At 29.8% G+C, this 21,355-nt stretch overlaps 3 protein-coding genes across 3 annotated transcripts; 2 read left to right on the top strand and 1 right to left on the bottom strand.

Annotated features, from left to right (window-relative positions):
- The first annotated feature begins 302 nt into the window (after nt 1-302).
- LOC129957264 (uncharacterized) lies at nt 303-8,937 on the top strand. The gene has a single exon (XM_056069522.1). It carries the CDS (start codon nt 441-443, stop codon nt 8,187-8,189), a length of 7,749 nt encoding a protein of 2,582 aa, XP_055925497.1. The 5' UTR covers nt 303-440; the 3' UTR covers nt 8,190-8,937.
- A 2,340-nt stretch (nt 8,938-11,277) lies between these two features.
- Nucleotides 11,278-14,708, bottom strand: LOC129962343 (uncharacterized). The gene is made up of 3 exons (XM_056076089.1): nt 14,688-14,708; nt 12,005-13,750; nt 11,278-11,375 (listed from the first exon to the last, which is right to left on the bottom strand). Exons 1-2 carry the CDS (start codon nt 14,706-14,708, stop codon nt 12,710-12,712), a joined length of 1,062 nt encoding a protein of 353 aa, XP_055932064.1. The 3' UTR covers nt 11,278-11,375; nt 12,005-12,709.
- A 320-nt stretch (nt 14,709-15,028) lies between these two features.
- LOC129958374 (serine--tRNA ligase, cytoplasmic-like) lies at nt 15,029-16,962 on the top strand. Its single transcript, XM_056070821.1, has one exon. It carries the CDS (start codon nt 15,198-15,200, stop codon nt 16,680-16,682), a length of 1,485 nt encoding a protein of 494 aa, XP_055926796.1. The 5' UTR covers nt 15,029-15,197; the 3' UTR covers nt 16,683-16,962.
- The last annotated feature ends 4,393 nt before the right edge of the window (nt 16,963-21,355 follow it).

Genomic DNA, 21,355 nt, shown 5'->3' with positions numbered 1-21,355 from the left:
TTCTTAAGAAAGAATAACAAGAATCCCCCATTTATTCAGCGAGTGAAATATTCATTTCAAGGTTATTCATTTATCAAAAATAGAGGCGGAAGTTAATTTTTTTTCTTTCTATTTTCCTTCCTTCTTTCTTAATAGCGGCTATCCCTTAGCGGACCAATGAAAATTAATTTTTGAACAGAAGAGACAGAAATGTGAAACCGGTTGTCAAGAGCATTGGGAAAGCAAAACAGCCTTTGACCGAAAGTTCCTGTTTGTTATCTGCATGCATAGCTTATCTGATAATTACTGACAGATACCAATATCTTTACTTTCACTTTGAAAAGTAATTCGCTGGCAGTGTTTTCTTTACGAATAGAGAATGTGCATCTCATTGAACACTCCAGTTTCAGATTAGCGGCAGAACTAGAGATCGTCTGAGACTGGTGCTGGAAAAAAAAATTATGGGAGGATTTTTCAGTGTAGTAGCTGTTTACCTAGATGGATGGTTCCGGCGATTTTTTGGGTACACTCAAACACTATCATTTACTTCGCAATCAACAGAGGCACTGATAAAGGAATTTTGTGAATGTGATGAAGTAAGTGCTAAAAATTTCTATAGTCAAATTCTAACTGAAATCAAACTTGCAGTATCAATTGATGATTTGAACAGATTTAGAGTCTTGCTTGATGTTTTGAACTCTATTAACACATATAAAATCCCTGAAAAAGTGCACGATTATAAATTACATGCTTATAAACTTCTTGGAAATATTAACTTGATAATTCTAGCTTGCAAATCAGTTGCAATCAAAGTTCTAGAGCATTTGTGTTCGAACGATAACAACGTATATAATTTACCTTTTCTGATTGATGGTAACTCAATTTCTCCAGAAAACACCGACGAGGATGGCCATAATGCTTTTTACTATGCAATCCGTTCAAACGCAATCAAATGTCTAAAATTACTAACTGAAAAATGGCCGAATTCTTATTTTGAAGAAAATTCTGATGCAATGGACGATATTCTATCAAACGAATACAATGAACTGATGATTAGGAGAGTGCCTTTAAGTAAAGATATGGAATTGTTCCTTAAGAAAATATTAGTGGACCTTCGATTTTTTCAAGACAATACAGCAAAAAAGAGCATCCAAAACTCTACTGAGGTTCAAGATCGAAAAACTCTCTTCTTCACTCGAATGGACTTTGTTTTGGAAAAAATTGCTAATATTACAGATCAGTTCTGGAACAAGGACCCGGACGAGCAATTCATACTTGAAGCGAAATTCATTGCGAAAAATCTGCATGTGTTGAAATCTCATTTCTCTACAACTAAATTCACTTATGATAAGTTACCATGGGAAGAAATAGAATTCTGTTTGATTATCTTCAATCGTGCCTGTATGAATCGCTTCGAATCGGATCCACTTTATCATTTCGTGTTGAATAAAAAAAGAATACTGACACACCTGCGAAATTTTTCAGACAGATTATATGCTTTGAAAGAAGAATTAGCAATTTTGAACTTTGACAACATTCCCATGCTGCAGCTGCTGCAGAGGCAAAAAGTAATTGAAAACGAAGAGAATGCAATTTTTAAAGATTTGTATGAAGATTTCGCTCAAGTCAGAGATTTATATACTTTGGAGGCCATAAGAAAGAATGTTGATTTGGCTTTGTCGGTCGATGCTACACAAAAAGACGGCCAACTATTAATCATCAGAGTTCTTCAAGTAATTGGAGAAAATTTTAAAAACACATTGGATTCGCCCAAATTAACAGATGGAACAGCTAAACTTCTTTTTTCTGCTTTACAAAGTGGAACTAAAGACATAATATCGCGACTCAGGAACGATTTGTCGCACGTAGAAGCACTTTCTGTGAGATCTGAGATGGAAGAAAATGCCCATTCTTTCTTTACCGATTTGCAAACCGACATCGCCCAAATGAACAAGGTACTAGCCGATGTTATCCGCAGGAACAAAGCAGGTATAATCAAAACTGTTTTTAATAAAATTCAAAGATGCGAAAGCTTTGACGGTGTGAAAGAAATTTTAAGGCAAAATCACATCTCGGTATTGAGCTTCCAAAAAGAAGTAGAGGAATCAAAAAATTTAAATATGATAGATATGGTACAATTTGAAAAGTTAATATCGCATCTTCAGATGGAAACTGATAAGGAGATTTCTTACACAAAAGAAGCACTTCGCCAAACGCGTGACATAATCCAAGGTAAACACGTTCAAGCCTATAATGATAAGAATATTTCTCATATAATCATACCTTTACTATATTCTCTACAAAATGACAATTCAGAAGATCTGCCATATGCAACTAGTGAGATCGTACCTTTCAGTATTTTCTATACGGATATCAGATTATTTGAAAAAGTGCTGGCCGATATTCGTTTCAGAAGCGAATTAGAAGAAATCAAATCTGGATTAGAAAATTGTCAGTGGGAACAATTCCCAGAAATAAAAAAATTTCTTTCCCAAATTACAGAAATTGAAAATGAAAATCTTATCAACGTGAAAGATATCGAACAGCTATCAAAATTGATTGCACGTCTTGAAGAAAAAATTGACAAGGAATCGGAGCACCTAAAAGAAATTTTCCATACAATTTACGGTATAGTTCAAACTGAAAAGAGTCGACTTAAAGATATGCAAGAAGAATTCAGTGATCTTATATCTTTTTTTATGGATGTCATATCTATGAAGAAAGAACAAAGCTCTGACGTGGATTTACGCAATTTAATTCAAAATATTAAAACTAAATTTTCATATCTTTCACAATCTTCCAACTTGAATATTTTTATGGATCAGCTGTATTTCATTTTAAGAAGCATTTCTTCTCAGATGGAACCAGAAATTAGTGGAAGAAGAACAAGCTTGCGAAATACTATTCTAAATATCTTTAACTTTGTAGAATTCCGTATGGGTCAAATTAAATGGATTAAAGAATTCAAACACGTGCTTCAACCTGATCAAAAAACGAAACATCGAAAGCCAAAAAATTTCGATAAAGACATAGAAGATCAATTCACGAGTAAACTTGCCTTACTGGTAAAAATTGTGACAGATAATCACTTAGATGAACTCTCTACTGAAAAATTACAATCTTGCGAAAAAGATCCAAAGTTGAGATCCTTAATTGAAATGTTATTTTTAGATTCAATGACTACTTTAGAATGTTTCCCAAATTTCTTAGCACATAATCCATTTTATTTAGATGCCGTTTATCCTATTGTAAATGGTAAAAACTTAAGAAATCACATAGCACATGGAAATACTTTAGTGAGTGTTTTCATTGGAGAAGAGTTCACAAATGTTTTATTGCACGTAAAAAGGAGTATAGCGACTAAATTTAATATTGACAAAATAAAAGATAAAAAAAAGGAAGCCCAAAATCCAAGTGGAACGAAGAAAAAAAATAACCCTAACGAATTAAAAAAGTCTCAAAACAAAAATGTACCGATCCATGTAGATCAAGAAAAGAAAAATATTGAAAAGCAAACTGATAAAAAAGCAAAGAGTAATTCTACCAAGATATCTCAGGATAGAAATTCTTCAACTAGTACAGAAGAGAGCAAAGACGGCAAGCGAATTAATCAGAAGGAAAAGAATGATCCTATCCTGTTAGAGAATTCTCAGGCCAGAAAACAATCCATTAAAGAGCAAAAAAAGATTAAAGCTGGAAAGCAAATAAAAAATTGTTCTCCTACATCAAAAGATTCTGCTGAAAGAGCTTTAACATCAGAAGCAGATTTAGAGAAGAAGCAGATTGTTAAAAAGATAATAAACGTTTCGAGTAAGATGAAAGAAATACAGGAATATGATATGCAGATTGGCAAGAAAATAAAAAATGATCCTATCAAGTTAAAAAAAGCAGTTGAGAAAGACATTTTGCATACAAAGCAGCAACAGGAACTTTTTACTGCTTTGAGTGAAGGCAGCATATTGAAAGTTATAAAGTCCATTAGAAAAGGTGCAGATATTAAAGCACTGGATATAAATTTATGGGCATCTTTGCATTTTGCGGCTAAAGGACCAAGTTTAGAGGTCCTTAAGTTTGTGCTACACTATAATTTTGATCCTAATGTGAGAAATGCATCGTTACAAACAGCTTTACATATTGCTGCAATCCATGGAAGACTAGTCATAGTTGATTATTTGATTGAAGTAGCTAATACTCCAATTGATGACAGAGACATTGATGGGAAAACTCCTCTGCATTATGCATGCGAGAACGGTCATCTAGATGTTACAAAATATTTGATAAAACACAAGGCCAAGACAAATTCAAAAGATGTTTTTGGATATTCTCCAATGTACTATGCAATTGCAAAAAGTCACAATGAGATTGCCAATTTCCTTATGGAAAAAGAATATAGCGTCAATGTTATTGTAGGTCCGTGTAAGCTTACAGCTTTACATATAGCTGCAGGGAAAGGATGTCTAGATATGATCAATTCTTTGTTAAAAAAGGGCGCAAATGTCAATTTTCTTTCTGATATGCATATTGTGCCACTTCATTATGCTGCTAAAGGAGGCCACTTTGAAGTTGTCAAGTGCTTAATTGAAAAAGGTGCCAAAGTTGATGTTGAAAGTGTAGATGGATTGACGCCCTTACATTGGGCAGCAGAAACGGGTAACAAAGAAATAGTTGATATTCTGCTATTTAATGGAGCTAATACCAATGCCACTTACCTCAATAGCATTTCTCCTCTCGCTTTCGCAGCAAAGAATGGGTATTCATCTATAGTAAAAATTTTAATAGATAATGGAGCAAATGTCAAGACAACTTCTTTCGAAATCAATCCAATATTTTTTGCTGCCCATTTTGGTCATTACGAGTGTGTAAAAACATTAATGCACAAAATCGATAATGACATCAAAACTTCTGCTTTACACGAAGCTACAATTAATGGCCATTTGGACATAGTGAAAGTACTAGCTGCTGAAGTATCCGATATTAACGCTGTGTATAATGGTACTGATTTCACAGTTCTGCATTTGGCTGCTTCTGAAGGGCAAACGGATATAATTAAATTTCTCATTGATAAAGGTTGTAATATTAATTCGAAAGCTGGTAGTGACAAGCCGAAACGAATTTTGTGTCCTGGTAACCAAGTTTTTTCAGATTTCATAAACTCGCTAATAGATAAAAGTGGTAAAATCAATGATAGCACAGGTGATGGCCAAACTGCTTTACACTTGAGTGCGAGCAAAGGACACAGAGATACAGTTCGACAGCTGTTACAATTAAAAGCTGACATTGGTATAATGGACGACTTCGGCAGAACACCATTGCAGATAATGATAATGAAAGATATGGCAGATCTCCTCATGGAAGAAAAGGAAGTAAACGTGAATATTCCAAATTGTGGCGAATTCACAGCACTACATTTAGCTGCAGCCAAGGGCAACGAAGAATTCTTAAATCACTGCATAAAAAAAGGCTTGAAAGTAAATATTTCAGGTACAACTGGTCTAACAGCACTACAGATAGCTGTGACTTGCAATCAAAAACATATAGTAGAATATCTTCTTAAAAATGGAGCTAAGATCGATGTTGTAAGTGATGAAGGCTACACTGCAATATCTGCTGCTATCGAACAAAATAACAAAGAGCTTCTTAAACTGTTAATTGATAGAAATGCCAAAATGAGTGCTGAAGAAGAAAGAGAATACATGTTCACATCTGTCAGGAATGGACATGAAGATATTGTTGAATACTTCATAACTAAAAATCCCAATAATGTAGTTGCCAATCCGGTGAATAATCAATATCCTCTTCATGTGGCAGTTCAGAACGGGCACTTGAATATAGTGAAAAAACTCCTGAAAGAACTTAATAAAAAGGAAGAAATAAAGAAGAAAGAAATTAATTTAATAAATCAACATTTCATGACTCCACTCTTAAATGCAGTGGCACTTGACTTTTGTGAGATAGCCCATGTTCTGCTTTCAAATGGAGCTGACCCAAATATTGATACTCCTGAAGGATTCATGCCAATTCATGTGGCCATTATGAATGGCCATACTAAAATGATAGAGATTCTCTTGAAGTTTAAAGCAAACATTCTTGTAAATGTACCTCCTGGTTTATCAACCATTGAACTAGCTATCCAGTTCAAAAATTTAGAGCATGTAGAATTATTATTGCAACAGCCTGAAGTAGATGTTAATGCTAAAAATAACAGTGGTTGCAATCTCTTGCATAAAGCTGCATCTAATGGTTGCTTAGAAATAATCAAACTTTTAATCAATAAAAATGCCAATGCCAATGCAAAAGATATTAAAGGTGCCAAACCCATACATTACGCTGCCATAAATGGACATCAAGATATTGTGCAGTATTTTATGGAATTGGGAATGATGATTAATGAGAAAGGGGGGAAGAATTGGAGTTTGTTACACTATGCAGCAGCTGGAAATCATTCAGAAATCTGCGACTTTCTTTTAAAAAACGGTTTAGATGTAAATGTTACTGATATTCAAGGCAATACTGCACTTCATGTGGCAGCTGAAATGGGTCATATTGATGTTATTCACTTATTATTACAAAATGAATCACATTATGATATTCGCAACCAAAGTAACAAAACACCACTGGATGTTACAGACTGGGAGAATCTTCGAATTAAGACTTCTCTAACGCTAATTCAAAATTTATTTACAGCAGTTCAAAAGAATGAACTCAAAAAAACAGAAATTCTTTTAAATAAAGGTATAACATTTTCAGAATTTGGATATGCAAATATAAAAAATTCAATAAACATTGCACTTATCCATTACGCTGCAATGCTGGGTTATGAAGAAATTGTAAATATCTTATTGAAATATAAAGCAAATGTTAATATCACAAATGAAAATGGTGGTACAGCCTTACATTATGCTTGTGAATTCTCACATTACAGGATTGTCAAAATTTTATTGCTTAATGGAGCAGCTTTTGAAGCACAATGTAAAATCAAAAAGACACCTGTTGAATGTGCTACAAATGAAAGCATTATCAACTTTTTAAAATTTGTAAAGGAAATGTTTGACAGAACTCAGAATTGTGACATCTGTATCCTTGAAGATTTAAAAGAAATAGAAGATTTGGACACAGCAAAAGCTGTGCTGAGAGCAAAAGATAATGATGGCAGGAATTTAGCAAGCTTTGCTATTGTCAACAACCATCCAAAGGCTGAACAACTTAAAGAACTGTTTCAAACTGACACAATTATTCCTATCAAAATGGCTCTAATTTTCTATGTGCAAGGCCAGTATCAGGAATCTCTCAAACAGTACAACACAGTTTTGAAAAAAAGAATTGACCTGTTTGGTGAAGATAATCCAGGAGTTTGGGATATTCAATTCAAAATGTCTGCAATACATATTTACCTAAATAATTATGATGAAGCATTAGGTTTGGCAGAGCATGTATATGAGAAACGTAAACAAATGCTTGGTAGATTTAGAAAAGAAACTTTAGCTGCTAAAACTCAACTAGCATTAATACTAGGTTACAAAGGAAAAAAGCAACAAGCAGTTAATATTTTAGAAGAAATTTCAAACATGCAAAAAGATATTCTCGGTTTATGTCATATTGAGACTTTGACAACTCTAACCTACATGACACAATTGTTATTTGACATAAATAATTTAGAAAAAGGCTTAGAAGTCTGTGAGGAAATATTATCAGCACTTAATGTATATTCTAAAACCTGCTGGTGGGTATGGAATATTGAGAATACAAAAGGAAATATATTAAGTAAACAAGGCAAGCATAAAGAAGCAATGAAAATATTTGTGAAGTGTTATGAAATGAAGAAAAGAATGCACGAGTTTTTTCATTCTGATCTTTCACTGACATTGTACAATATAGCAGTTCTATTTCTATTAATGGGTCAAGAAGATGAATCTTTAGAGAATTTTCAGAAAGTTCTGGAATTACAAATGCAAAACTTGTGTCCTGAACATCCTGATATTCTACAGACTCGGCACTGCATAGCAAACATTCTCTTTGCACAAAGAAGGTTTTATGAGGCTCTTAAAATTTATGAAGGAGACTTCAAATTGAGAAAAATAATTTTAGGTGAAGACAATCCTGAAATTATTCAGACCCTGCAGAGAATCAATTTCATTAATTTTAAATTAAAGTCTCATTTTTTTGACATAGACTTAAAATGGAAATTTAAAACATCAACAGTTTTACATTAATTATATATATAATTTCTTATCTTTCTGCATACATTCAAGTGTGTTTAAATCTATTGTTAATTCAGAAATCCTTTTTCACTAGTGAACTTCTGAAATGTAATTCATATATTAAATATTTGCATGTATGTAATTCAAAATAAATCAATTCACTCCATTTAATTCCTTATCAACTGTTTTAAAAGGAAGATGGGCTTAGATAGAAAGTTTCAAAAAATTTCATTTACAAACAAAATTTTATTCAAAAAAATCTTTTCACCCTTACTATTTCAATGAATCACTAGCTGAAATATTTGTGAAGCAATGAAGCAAGAGAAAAATTGATTTCAATAAACATTTGCCAATGAATATAGATGTTTTTTTTTTAATTATATGTATTACTTAAAAAAAATTTTTTTTTTGTACTGATACATGTAGGAGCATATCTTAATAATCTTATGAAAATAAAAGACTTAGCTGATGTTATTTAATTATAAACTATACTCAGATACTATTCTAGAAGTAAAACTGCTATCATGCCATCAAATTTCAGCCTCCTTCCCCCAATCTATATTACAGAGCTTCTCAGATTTAAATGTTATACTATATAAGACCATAACACAGGTATTTTTCAGTTAAAAATCAATACAAGCTAATGGAAAGTTTATAATCAAGGAATGGAGCATTTTAATCGTATATAATTCAGTTATGGAATATATATGGAATGTTTACTCCATAATAAAATTTAAATATGCTCTACATTATAATAAATAGTAAAGGTAATAAAAAATAGCAAATGGATCACTTACTTTTGATGACAATTAAGGTGATTAATGTGTTTATTTCATTTTAACTAGTTCTGATATGTTGAGCTTTATCTTCTTTTATTTCAAGAATAAGTTGAAAATGTGTCTAATATACTTATTTTTAATAGCAAGGCTGAATTCAGTTTTGTACAGACATAAAGCAGTGAAAATTATCTAAAATATAAACATTTTCTAAAAAAAAATATGTGTATATTCATCTAAAATTTGCAGCATTTTTTAAAACTTACTAATGAGATTTTTGTCAATATATTTCATAACTGATTTTTTTTCTTAAATTACTACAGTGTCAAGGGAAGAAAAAAACTCTTATTAAACTTTTATATTCCAAATTTTGAGAAAATTAGTTACTTTATAGCCATAACTAGCAAATGACTAGTGTTTGCAACCATAAAAGTTTTTTTTAATAAACAAACAAACAAAAAAAAGGAGGGGGGGGGGGAAAAAAAGAGGATGCAATGCATTATAGTTATAAAAATGTTACTATATTAACAACTTCTTACCCAAATGTATTCAATAGGGTAAAAATGACTGAAGTAGTACAACTCAATCTTATCAGTATATTTCAAGGAAAATAATATCCTCATTTTCTTAATGTTAAAAAATTTTCCCAGTTAAAAGAAAATTTCACATATTTCACAAATTTATAAGTATAATCGTTTTCTGTTAGCATTTTCAACACACACACAAATATTTCTTAAAACAAGTATTGAAAACAGCACAAAAAAACTGCAAGCTGCACATATGAGCTTAAAACTTGCATATAGTAACTTGATTAATTTTCTTTGAAGTAAATTAGCAGCATTCAATTAGAAATGAGGATGCAAGTAGTAAACCCACATTTTGCAGAACTGGGTCTGATTATACTTATTTTTTATTTTTGTAGATCCTATAAAATTTTCTTTTTACTTGATGTCATACTGATTTGTAAAAAATGTAGAAATATCATTCAGAGGGGATAGAAAAATAAAGAAGATATCAAGTAATTTACAGCTCTAAGCACAATGCTGCCTTAAAATGTTTATTCTTGATTTTCATAATAAAACTGTTGCTATTATTTGTTTGAAGGAAAATGTTTGAAAACTATAATTTTAAATATATTTATAAAAAAAAATTTAAATTGCTATAATACAAGACAAAAAATTTGTTCACATTATAGTCTTGTGCCATATCTTTTTGATTTTAAAAATAAATGCATAATCAACTTGCTTACGTACTATATTGATTGTCTACATTATATGCTAATGAAATCAATTTCACTTTTAAGAAAAATCATTGACATTGCTAATATACATAAGACTTAATGCACTTCTAAGATATATTAAAGTTTTATACGCATTTAACAGGTGATAAGTGATTAGAATATGTTTTTGTGAGATTATTTTGCAGAATGTAATTTTTTTGCACTTTAATATTTGGATGCTAGTCTAATAATAAAGTTTAGGAATTAAAAAAAAAGATTGATTGATATTTTTCTTGATAACTGAATTATGTTAAAAGGAACAAAACCACAATAAAAAAATCCTATAAATAAAAGGCTACAGAGTTGTAACTCAACTTCTTGCATGCAAATACAATAAAAAAGTAAAAGAAAAGTTACACACAGCCTGACATTATGAAATCTTTAATTTTCAAATATATATAGTCTTAATACCAATTTGACTTAAAATAGAAAGTATAAAGAGACTTATTTCCTTTTTTTAAATATCAAAATCACTTAACATAAGTAAGTATGGTGATATTTTGTTTCATGATTAACTATTTATAAATTGATCCTTTATAGCTAAAAATTTAGATATTTAATTATTTATGTACAAGTTTAAAGCTAACAACTCAAGTTAAAGTTCATTTAATACTTTAAGAGATGAAAAGAACTGTTTCTTTACTTGATTAATAAAAATTAATTTGCAACTTTTTTCAATTAAGTAGCTTCTGGAACTATTAGAATTTAAATATTGGCAAGCACTGTAAAGAATATTAAATCAGGTACATCAAAGGGCTTCATGTGTTTAGGGTCCATTCAAAATATTATTTACATTAACAATATCATACTGAATGGAAACTATAAAGATTAAATCTTAAAATTTAAAATACATAAATTAAATTAATAAAAAAAAAACTAAATGATCCTGAAATTTTTGCTTGGTTTTAAGAAGTATTTGAAATAAAAATCAGTTTATAATTCTTTTTTAAAACTTTATTGATTCATCTTAATTATTATTAATAACTTGCATTAAATATTAAAGGATGAAAGTACACAAAATATTTCCTAAAAGTTATTGCTTGTCTCAATCATATAACATAACAAATTCAATTGAAATAAGAAAATATATTTTACTTTCATAACAATTTCAGTGAATCTGTAAGTGACATCCAGAATGCACACCTAAAAAAGAAAGGGGGAAAAAATCAATTTTTTGTAATTCTATATTATATATATATATATATATATATATATATATATATATATATACAGAAGTTGCCATCTTTGGTGACCTGTTGACTTGCCAGGAATACTAACCTATTTGTTATGCTATTAATACAGAATACCCAACTACTTAAAATTGCACCTTTGTGGTTTGATAAAACTAAAAAATATGATTTCAATGGAACTGAAATTTATGTGACACCGAATTATCTTTTGCTGTTACTGCTTATGATATGAAAGATACAGCATTGAAATAATTTTTGAATAGAACTATGTTAAATATAATGCCAAATTGGCAAGTTACTGCTAGAAAAATTCAAATTTGGCTGTTGTAGCATACTTTTAAATATAGCTAAAATAACATTTAAAAAGAACTATAGTTCAAATTTTCAGAGTAATGAGTTTTGTGAAGGAATTTTTCTTATTTTTCTTTGTTAAAATTTCAAAAAGAAATGAAATCTAATTGTACAAATGTGAAATAACAATTCAACCAAAATTCTGTAATTAAAAATTTGAAAAGTTTAATATTTTTTAAAGTAAATTTTTATTTTAGTAATCAACCAAAGCAATAAAAAGACATAACATACCAATAATTTTTCAGGGATAAATCTTCAAAACATAAAAAGTCCTCGATACTCTATTTAACAAGTGTTTTAGAAAGCATCATTACAAAAGTCTTTCAAATGGATCTTCAATACAATAGTTCTGGAATTAAAAATAAACCACCAAGATAAGACCACAGCAATTCATTTATAAAAGGCCCATCTACATGATATTTCTCTAATTCTTTTGGAAATGAGCCTTCAAGAGGATATTTCTGTAATTCTTCAATAAATGAACCTTCAAATAGACATTTCTGTAATTCTATAATAAATGAACCTTCAGATGATATTTCTGTAATTCTTTAATAATTGGCCCTTCAAATAGACATTTCTGTAATTCTATCATAAAGGAACCTTCAGGATGATATTTCTGTAATTCTTCAATAAATGAACCTTCAAGAAGACACTTCTGTAATTCTTTAATAAATGGACCTTCAAGTAGACATTTCTGTAATTCTATAATCAAGGAACCTTCAGGATGGTATTTCTGTAACTCTTTAATAATTGGACCTTCAAGTAGACATTTCTGTAATTTTATAATAAAGGAACCTTCAGGATGATATTTATGTAATTCTTTAATAATTGGACCTTCAAATAGACATTTCTGTAATTCTATAATAAAGGAACCTTCAGGATGATATTTCTGTAATTCTTTAATAAATGGACCTTCAAGTATACATTTCTGTAATTCTATAATAAAGGAACCTTCAGATGATATTTCTGTAATTCTTGAATAAATGAACCTTCAAGAAGACACTTCTGTAATTCTTTAATAAATGGACCTTCAAGTAGACATTTCTGTAATTCTATAATCAAGAAACCTTCAGGATGGTATTTTTGTAACTCTTTAATAATTGGACCTTCAAGTAGACATTTCTGTAATTCGATAATAAAGGAAACTCCAAGATGATATTTCTGTAATTCTTGAATAAATGAACCTTCAAGAAGACACTTCTGTAATTCTTTAATAAATGGACCTTCAAGTAGACATTTCTGTAATTCAATAATAAAGGAACCTTCAAGATGATATTTCTGTAATTCTATAATCAAGGAACCTTCAGGATGGTATTTCTGTAACTCTTTAATAATTGGACCTTCAAGTAGACATTTCTGTAATTCGATAATAAAGGAACCTTCAAGATGATATTTCTGTAATTCTTGAATAAATGAACCTTCAAGAAGACACTTCTGTAATTCTTTAATAAATGGACTTTCAAGTAGACATTTCTGTAGTTCTATAATCAAGGAACCTTCAGGATGGTATTTCTGTAATTCTTCAATAACTGAACCTTCAAGAAGGCACTTCTGTAATTCTTTAATAAATGGACCTTCAAGTAGACATTTCTGTAATTCTATAATCAAGGAACCTTCAGGATGGTATTTCTGTAACTCTTTAATAATTGGACCTTCAAGTAGACATTTCTGTAATTTTATAATAAAGGAACCTTCAGGATGATATTTATGTAATTCTTTAATAATTGGACCTTCAAATAGACATTTCTGTAATTCTATAATAAAGGAACCTTCAGGATGATATTTCTGTAATTCTTTAATAAATGGACCTTCAAGTATACATTTCTGTAATTCTATAATAAAGGAACCTTCAGGATGATATTTCTGTAATTCTTTAATAATTGGACCTTCAAGTAGAAATTTCTGTAATTCTATAATAAAGGCACCTTCAAGAAGATACTTCTGCAATTTTGTAATAAAGTACCCTTCAAGATATTTCTATAATAAAGGAACCTTCAAAAAGATACTTCTTTAATTCTTAAATAAATGACCTTAAGAAGACACTATTGTAATTATTTTTTAAATGGACCTTCAAGATCACAATTCTGAAATCCTATAAAATGAAGCTCCTTCAGTAAATGCGTATTATTCCAATGGCTCATAAAAATGAGCTCTAAGGTAGCAGTTCCAAATTCTATTGAAAACAGTTCTAAAAAATCAACCTAAAATAAACAAATAAAAAACTTTTATTTCAAGTATTAGATGCAATATTTATGACTATGATAAATTTTGTAAATATGAAAAATAAAAAAATAATAATAACTCCATTTAAATGAATGTTATTCATTATGTTTAAAAAATTATAAGTAATACTTTAGGAAAATGTTTTTAAAACTGAAATATCAGAATCGTAACAAAATCTCAAAATAGGATTATAAATGCAACTGTGATTTAGACAAGCAATAACTAATTTTATTTTTAAAAATATGCTAATATTTGTAAAATTTACAAATATTCAAAACCAAATGAAAATTGTGGGAAAATGTATAAAAATTCTAATGTATAGATTTTCAATTTCTAGAGAACATATTAAATATCATTTGCTGCACATTTCATCATTTTAAAATGAAAATTATTTCTCACTGCAACTAAACCCTGAAATATAACAGGAAATAAAATAAAATTATTGTTTTTGGGATTTAGAAAATCTCAAAATCATCAACACAAAATTTCTTCTCAAATGATTGATCAATATGTGATGAAAATAAGACTTTTGGCAACAAAGGCTTTTTAGGAAGGAATGGACGTTTGTTTTCCGGCGTGTGCTCCTAAACGACTTTTTAGCTTGTGCCGGGTTAACAAAGTCAAAACACAGTTATCACAAGAGAGCTTTTTCAGAACTCGATTCGCACATGACATGCAAAAACAACATAACAATAGACATAGTTGAAGTCATAGAGCATGAAAGTTAATTTATTTTTCAGGATTTACTAATACGTTTATTGTTTTATTTGTAAATTTTTTAAAGCATGAAAATATGAACGAAAGTCCGTTTTTCATTATGAATAGATTTTTTTTTTAAATAGAAAAGTTGATTCTTAGTCTCTATTCTTTTTTTTTCTTTCATATATCTATGAATAAATATTGATTCTTAATAAGAATTAATTTATTCACTATTTAATTATATTAAAAGTGATTATAATTTTAGAATCATTTTTTTTTCTTTTTGCTAACTGCTAAATAAATTATCGACTTATCATTTCATTACCTTTAATCAAGCTGCGTGAATTAAATGTCCACGTTACCACGCTACCGCTGATCAAACAGTGAATTTCGTCACGTTTCTGTTTGTCGTTATTATTGTATCTCTAACGTGGCTCGTATAGTCATTCAGCTACTCTTAAAAGTCCTTGGTAAATAAATTCATCTATCAATCACTTTCGAAATGGTATTGGATATCGAAGCCTTTCGTGCGGATAAAGGAGGCGATCCTGGTAAAGTGCGGGAGAATCAGATCAAGCGATTTAAAGATCCTGCTCTTGTGGATAAAGTGGTCGAGACCGATAATAAATGGAGAAAACTGAGACATGATTTGGACAACTGGAATAAATTAAAAAATGTCTGTAGTAAAGAAATTGGCAAAAAGATGAAAAATAAAGAGCCTATAGGGGACGATGATTCCCTACCTGATGGCATTGCGTCAGATCTTAGTATACTTACTTCTGACTCTCTTCAGAAACTGACTGTGAAGCAAATCAAGAAAATAAGTACATTGATGGATGAAGAAATCATCCGTTGTAACCAAGATCTAGTGAAATACGAAAATGTTCGTAACGAATCTTTGAAAGAAGTGGCCAATTGGTTACATGAATCTGTTCCTGTGAGTAATGATGAAGAAGAGAATATTATTGTCAGGACTTGGAGTGACACTGAATCTAGAAAAAAGTATTCTCATGTAGATTTGATTTCTATGATTGATGGTGTTGATAGTGAAAGAGGTGCAGTCACAGCTGGAGGTAGAGGTTATTATTTAACTAGTGCTGCTGTCTTTCTTGAGCAGGCATTGATTCAGTTAGCTCTTAGAATGCTGCATGAAAAGAAATATAAACCTCTCTATACTCCTTTCTTTATGCGTAAAGATATTATGCAGGAAGTAGCCCAGTTAAGTCAGTTTGATGAAGAGTTGTATAAAGTAATTTGCAAAAGCAGTGACAAAGGAGATGGCAGCATTGATGAAAAATACTTAATTGCTACTTCTGAGCAGCCAATTGCTGCCTTTCACCGAGATGAGTGGCTACCAATTGAATCATTGCCCATTAGATATGCTGGTATATCTACTTGTTTTAGACAAGAGGTAGGATCTCATGGACGTGATACAAGAGGAATTTTCAGAGTCCATCAATTTGAGAAGGTGGAGCAGTTTTGCTTGACTTCACCACATGATAATAAATCATGGGAGATGTTTGATGAAATGCTTAACAATGCAGAAGAATTTTGTAAGGCTCTTGGTATACCGTACCGTGTTGTGAATATAGTATCTGGTGAATTAAATAATGCTGCAGCTAAAAAACATGATATTGAAGCTTGGTTTCCAGGCTCGGGTGCCTTCAGAGAACTTGTCTCGTGTTCAAATTGTTTAGATTATCAAGCTAGACGGCTTCAAGTTCGCTATGGTCAGACAAAGAAGATGAATGCTCAAGTTGATTATGTGCATATGCTGAATGCAACTATGTGTGCAACGACGCGAGTTATTTGTGTGATTTTGGAAAATTACCAAACGGAAACTGGCGTTCAAGTCCCAGAGGCTTTGAAGCCTTTTATGCCACCTGGCCTGGAAGATGAAATTCCATTTGTAAAACCTGCTCCCATTGATGAAGCTGAAACTAAGAAGCAAAAAAAGCAGAAAGATGGAATGAAAAAGAAAGAATAGTTATAAATTAACGAAACTATTATTCCATGCATTGCTTTCCACATTAATATTCCAATAATTTATTATAATGCAAATGCTTATATTTATTGAAACTTTTTAAAAACAATGAATTTTTTAAATACATTTTTAGTTAGTTAATTGTTTTCTCTTTCATAAAAGACATATATTATGTTGAATTCAATTTTCCATTCTTATATAAAATATCTTTCTTCAATCGTATAAGTTATCAATAAATAATTAATACCTCTGTTTAGTTGTTGGGTCATCTTAAATTATAAAACAATGCTAATAAAATGTTTATCTATTTAAAAAAAATTCAAATTGTATTTATATTTAAATTCTTAATCACTCAGTATATATATTAAGCCTTTCAATAATACTGTTTCTTATGCAGCCATTTATGTAATTTTTTTTTTTTGCAGATTATGAGTAACAGTATATTTTCTGATATATAATTAAGACAACAAATGGCAGATGGAATTCTCATCTCTTTTTCTTACTGGATTTATATGCAAAATCGCATTATTTCTAAAATGAAATTATAATGCGCATTTGAAAGAGTCAATATAAATATTTAATAAGAATCTGGATTTATTTTAACATCAATTTAGTAATTTCTACTGTAGATTAATATTGTGTGTTTTTTAAATTTTGAGAGTGGGAAGATATTTAAAAAAATGAATTATGATCATTCTTCTCAATTTTTCGCTATTTGAAATCTTATATGATATTACATTATTCTCTTTCTATTAATTTTAGAATGTTACCCTTCTTGCAGTATTTTTATTATTATTGAAGATAAATATACTAAGTACTCCCCAAACTTCTGGAGAGAGAAAATGTTTATGATATTGTAAGATGTGCAAATGAAAAAGATTATTTGCAAGATGCTTATAGTAATAGTTGAATCCAAAATGCATTTCAGTATTTTGGTTTCAACTTTTCAGATCAGTTTTAATTGTGCCATTCTTTTTCAGTTACTTTTATAATTTTAAATCACTATTTAAAATTTTGTTTAATTTTTTTGCAAAAAAAAAAAAAAAAAAAAAAGAAGATTTACGCTATTTTAAAAAACCTGTCGTACAAATTTAATTATTCTACGATTTTTTTAAATGTAATTTAAATAAATTTTTAAGAACATTTTACAGCATTATATTTTATTTTTTGTAATGAAATTTTAAGTTATTTTCATTGTTTCTGCAGAAGTCTCAGCCCAAAGTCGCATGACAGTCGGCCCCTTTGTTGAACATCATAATAAGAAAATTCATCAGTTTTTTTTTTTTTTTTGCATACTCTACATATTTTTGTTTACTTTTATAAAAATCTATGAAATTCTCTAATACCTAACTGCATTTTCCTATTTTATAGTTGGATGTGTAAAAATATAGTTTAATCCTGCTTGAAAAAATTGCTTACTGTAAATAGTACAATGAGTTTTTTTATGGAATCAGAGGCATTTCTAATGAGTAATCCTTTGTAATATTGCATAAATTATAAAACATTCTGTAGTGCATACAAAACTTCAGTGCTAAATGATTCTAGTTTATATTTTTTGTGAACATGTTAGCTGAAATAATTAACTTCCCTTTAAAATTATAAAACAGGAATAAACAAAATGGTGTAAAGTTTTTAAAATAATATTAGTTACATATATAATAAATTTGGAAGATTTCATTAAGGAAGCCATTAAGACTAAGTTACTTATAAAAAACTTAATTGAAAATAAGGTTCTTTTCATGCTATTTTTCAGGCAATTAATTTTGTATGTTTTTTTTTTTTGTGTGTGTGTGTGTAGGAAATGGTCAGATATTTTTTATTTAAACTAATTTTTAGTTAACAGCTTACTTTCAAAGAACAAGAACTTTGGTTTTCAGGATTTCTTATAATTTATGTGAAATAGTAATTGATATGTATATTTTTATGGGCATTAGTAAGAAGGATAAAAACAGTAGGTGGTAGATTGTATCAAAATGTCTAGCCTTCTTATGTTTACTAGAATATCTTGATGGATCGGGAATTTATCTTATTGCAAGTGAAAGGAGCGCTATGCAATATTCTCTGTTCATTTTTATTTATGAAAGGGAAGATTTTTTTTAAAAAAACATTCTAACAACATTGGAATTCTATTTTAAAGACATAAATATTTTTATTATTCAAGTTTTTGGAAGTCATTAATGATCCTGAATGTCTTTCACTGCTTAATGTCTTTCATTCCATGCTAAATTTGTAAACCATTTAGCTTGAAATTTATTTTTACTTCATCAAAATAATGTGTTGCTTCAACTTCAGCTACTGTCAGGAAATTTCAACTGTTAAGAGTTATTTAAAAATATTTCATAAACTTTTTTTTTAATATGAAACACTTAAAAAAAGCAATAATAATAAAAAAAAAATTGAGCTTGGTCTTTTGAAAACCATCAAACACTAGATTGCCTTGAATCTGTTGGAGAGGGGGACATTTTTCACAAGATGACCCAAAAAGGAATTACCTTGATAAGTCAAATTTAGCATGTGATTTTGACATCCAAATTATAGATCTGTATTAAATTTTGTAACTAAGTGCTCAATAGAAATGCAAAATCAATTTTCTTCACTAAAATGTTATATTAAACACAAAATGACTTATATTGTGTATGTATAAAGATGTTGAGAGGAGACGTGGCATTACATTATTTTTTGTTCCCTGAAGAAATTTCTTTTAAAAATGTGACATGAAAGCGCTACTGTTGTATTCCTAAGACTTACTTCCAGGAATCTATACCCCCCCTCCCCTCCCCCAGATTCTCGGTCACTACAACATTGTCCTTCCCTTTTTGGTTCCATCATATAAGTTGAAAATATTATCTTACATTTATTCTAAAAATTGTCAGGATTTCAGTTAGTTGCACTATTAGGAATGTAGTAAGATATGTGGAGTTCGAACTACATGAACTAATTGCTATCTAATAAAACGGCAGTTTTAATGGAAAAAATGAAAAAAAAAAAAGTAATTTTCAAATATGAAGGATTTTAATATTTATTGTTACTAAATATTTTGGCTGACCCTTGAGCGCTGAGAAATCATAGTACTAAATTTTAAGGATTTCTTTATTACTTTTTTTTTTGCAAATATGGTTTTAAATAAAATCCTAATTTAAAAAAATCACAAATGCTTCATTTTTTTTTTTTTAATCTGATGAATGGCTAGGCATTAAACATCTTTGCTTTGCTTTTTACAAGTGTTTTTTGATTGAGAAACTCAGTATTTTGTATTGTGAATGTAATTATTTTTACTCTCCATGAGTAGTCTTAGGAGAAACGAGGACCATATATATATATATATATATATATACACACACACACACACAGAGTGGTTATAATTAAACTTCCCCTATAAACAGCATCATACAACGCAAACGGGAGAACGGATTGCAACGAAATTTGGTATATAGACCATATACGAGATGTGCTCACGGAATTTCGAAAAAACATTTTTAGTTCCAAAATGTCCACCAGACAGCGCCTTTTCTGGAAAAACATTAATTTTAACATAGTAAACTACCAAAATGGAATACAGAAACAATATTAACATTTATTGACTAGTTTCTAATCAAATTGTCATCTTACCTAAGTAAAGGTAAGGAAAAAATAACAGTGCGCTGTTTGAGGGAGAAAAAAAAACAGTTCAATTTGTAGAGATGCATAATCCACGATTTTTTGAATAACAAATAATTTTCCTATTGTTATTTTTAAATATTTGTTCCAAATATCAGTTATTTCAATCATATTATTAATTAAAAATTATTACTTAATATTAAATATAAAATTTATTAATTGTAATTAATACTTAATTTACTAATTTAAGTAACGTGTGATTGAATTAATTTATCTATTTCAGCTTACTTCTTAAATTTGATTTTTTTTTCAAAACTATTTATTTAATTTCTTTATTGGAGTAAACCATTTTCTGAAAAATTTGAATTAAATATATATGTCATTTCTTTAAATTGTTTAATTTAGTTCAATATTCCACCAATAGATGGTGCCAACAGTAAACGGAATATATGCAAAGTCAAGTCAAAAGCAATTACAAAGGATTTGTATGGAATAGTGCATCATCAAATGCGAATATCGGAAAGTCAAGTTTACTCTCATGAAGCGGTGATTTCACACTTTCCAGTGAAGTCACTGCTCCTATCAGTGATAGGCAATTCAATGATACGATAATTCCAATAGCCGGTCCGTTCACTTTTCAATCCATTCACAGATTTCTCCTTTTCTGTTTTGTTCGAGAGCTTCCATTGGACAGATCGTATCGATTGTTACTTTCCAGTGAAGTCACCGCTCCGGTAAATTTCAGTGATATCGTATCGATTGTTACTTACTATCGTGATCCAAAACCTGTAATCGAAATATCACCAGTAAGATCGTATCAAGGATTTGAATCACACCCCTCTGAAAAATATTTATCACTGGTATTTGTGACTTTTTGATATTGGTTACGTAATAACCGCTCGTAAAATATTCGTCATCCCTATCAATTTGCAGATTAGGACGAAATTGCACAAGAGGAGCAGTTGTTAATCGTATCGAGTGTAATGTAGGAAATGGTGCTCCATGTGACCACCCTCATTCACCTGCAAAAATTCAAGTCGATGGACATTGTGTTCTACAGCACATTGTAACTGATGAGT

This window comes from Argiope bruennichi, chromosome 2, assembly GCF_947563725.1.
Source record: "Argiope bruennichi chromosome 2, qqArgBrue1.1, whole genome shotgun sequence".
Lineage (NCBI taxonomy): Eukaryota > Metazoa > Arthropoda > Arachnida > Araneae > Araneidae > Argiope > Argiope bruennichi.
Note: the sequence above shows the minus strand (reverse complement) of the source record. Positions and strands in the feature narration are given on the sequence as shown.

Coding starts and splice junctions, on each gene's coding strand:
- LOC129957264 (XM_056069522.1), top strand. CDS start 441: ATGGGAGGATTTTTCAGTGTAGTAGCTGTTTACCTAGATGGATGGTTC.
- LOC129962343 (XM_056076089.1), bottom strand. CDS start 14,708: ATGACTTCAACTATGTCTATT. Junction 13,751..14,687: donor TGACTTCAACTATGTCTATT/GTTATGTTGTTT, acceptor CCTTTATTATAG/AAATATCTTGAAGGGTACTT.
- LOC129958374 (XM_056070821.1), top strand. CDS start 15,198: ATGGTATTGGATATCGAAGCCTTTCGTGCGGATAAAGGAGGCGATCCT.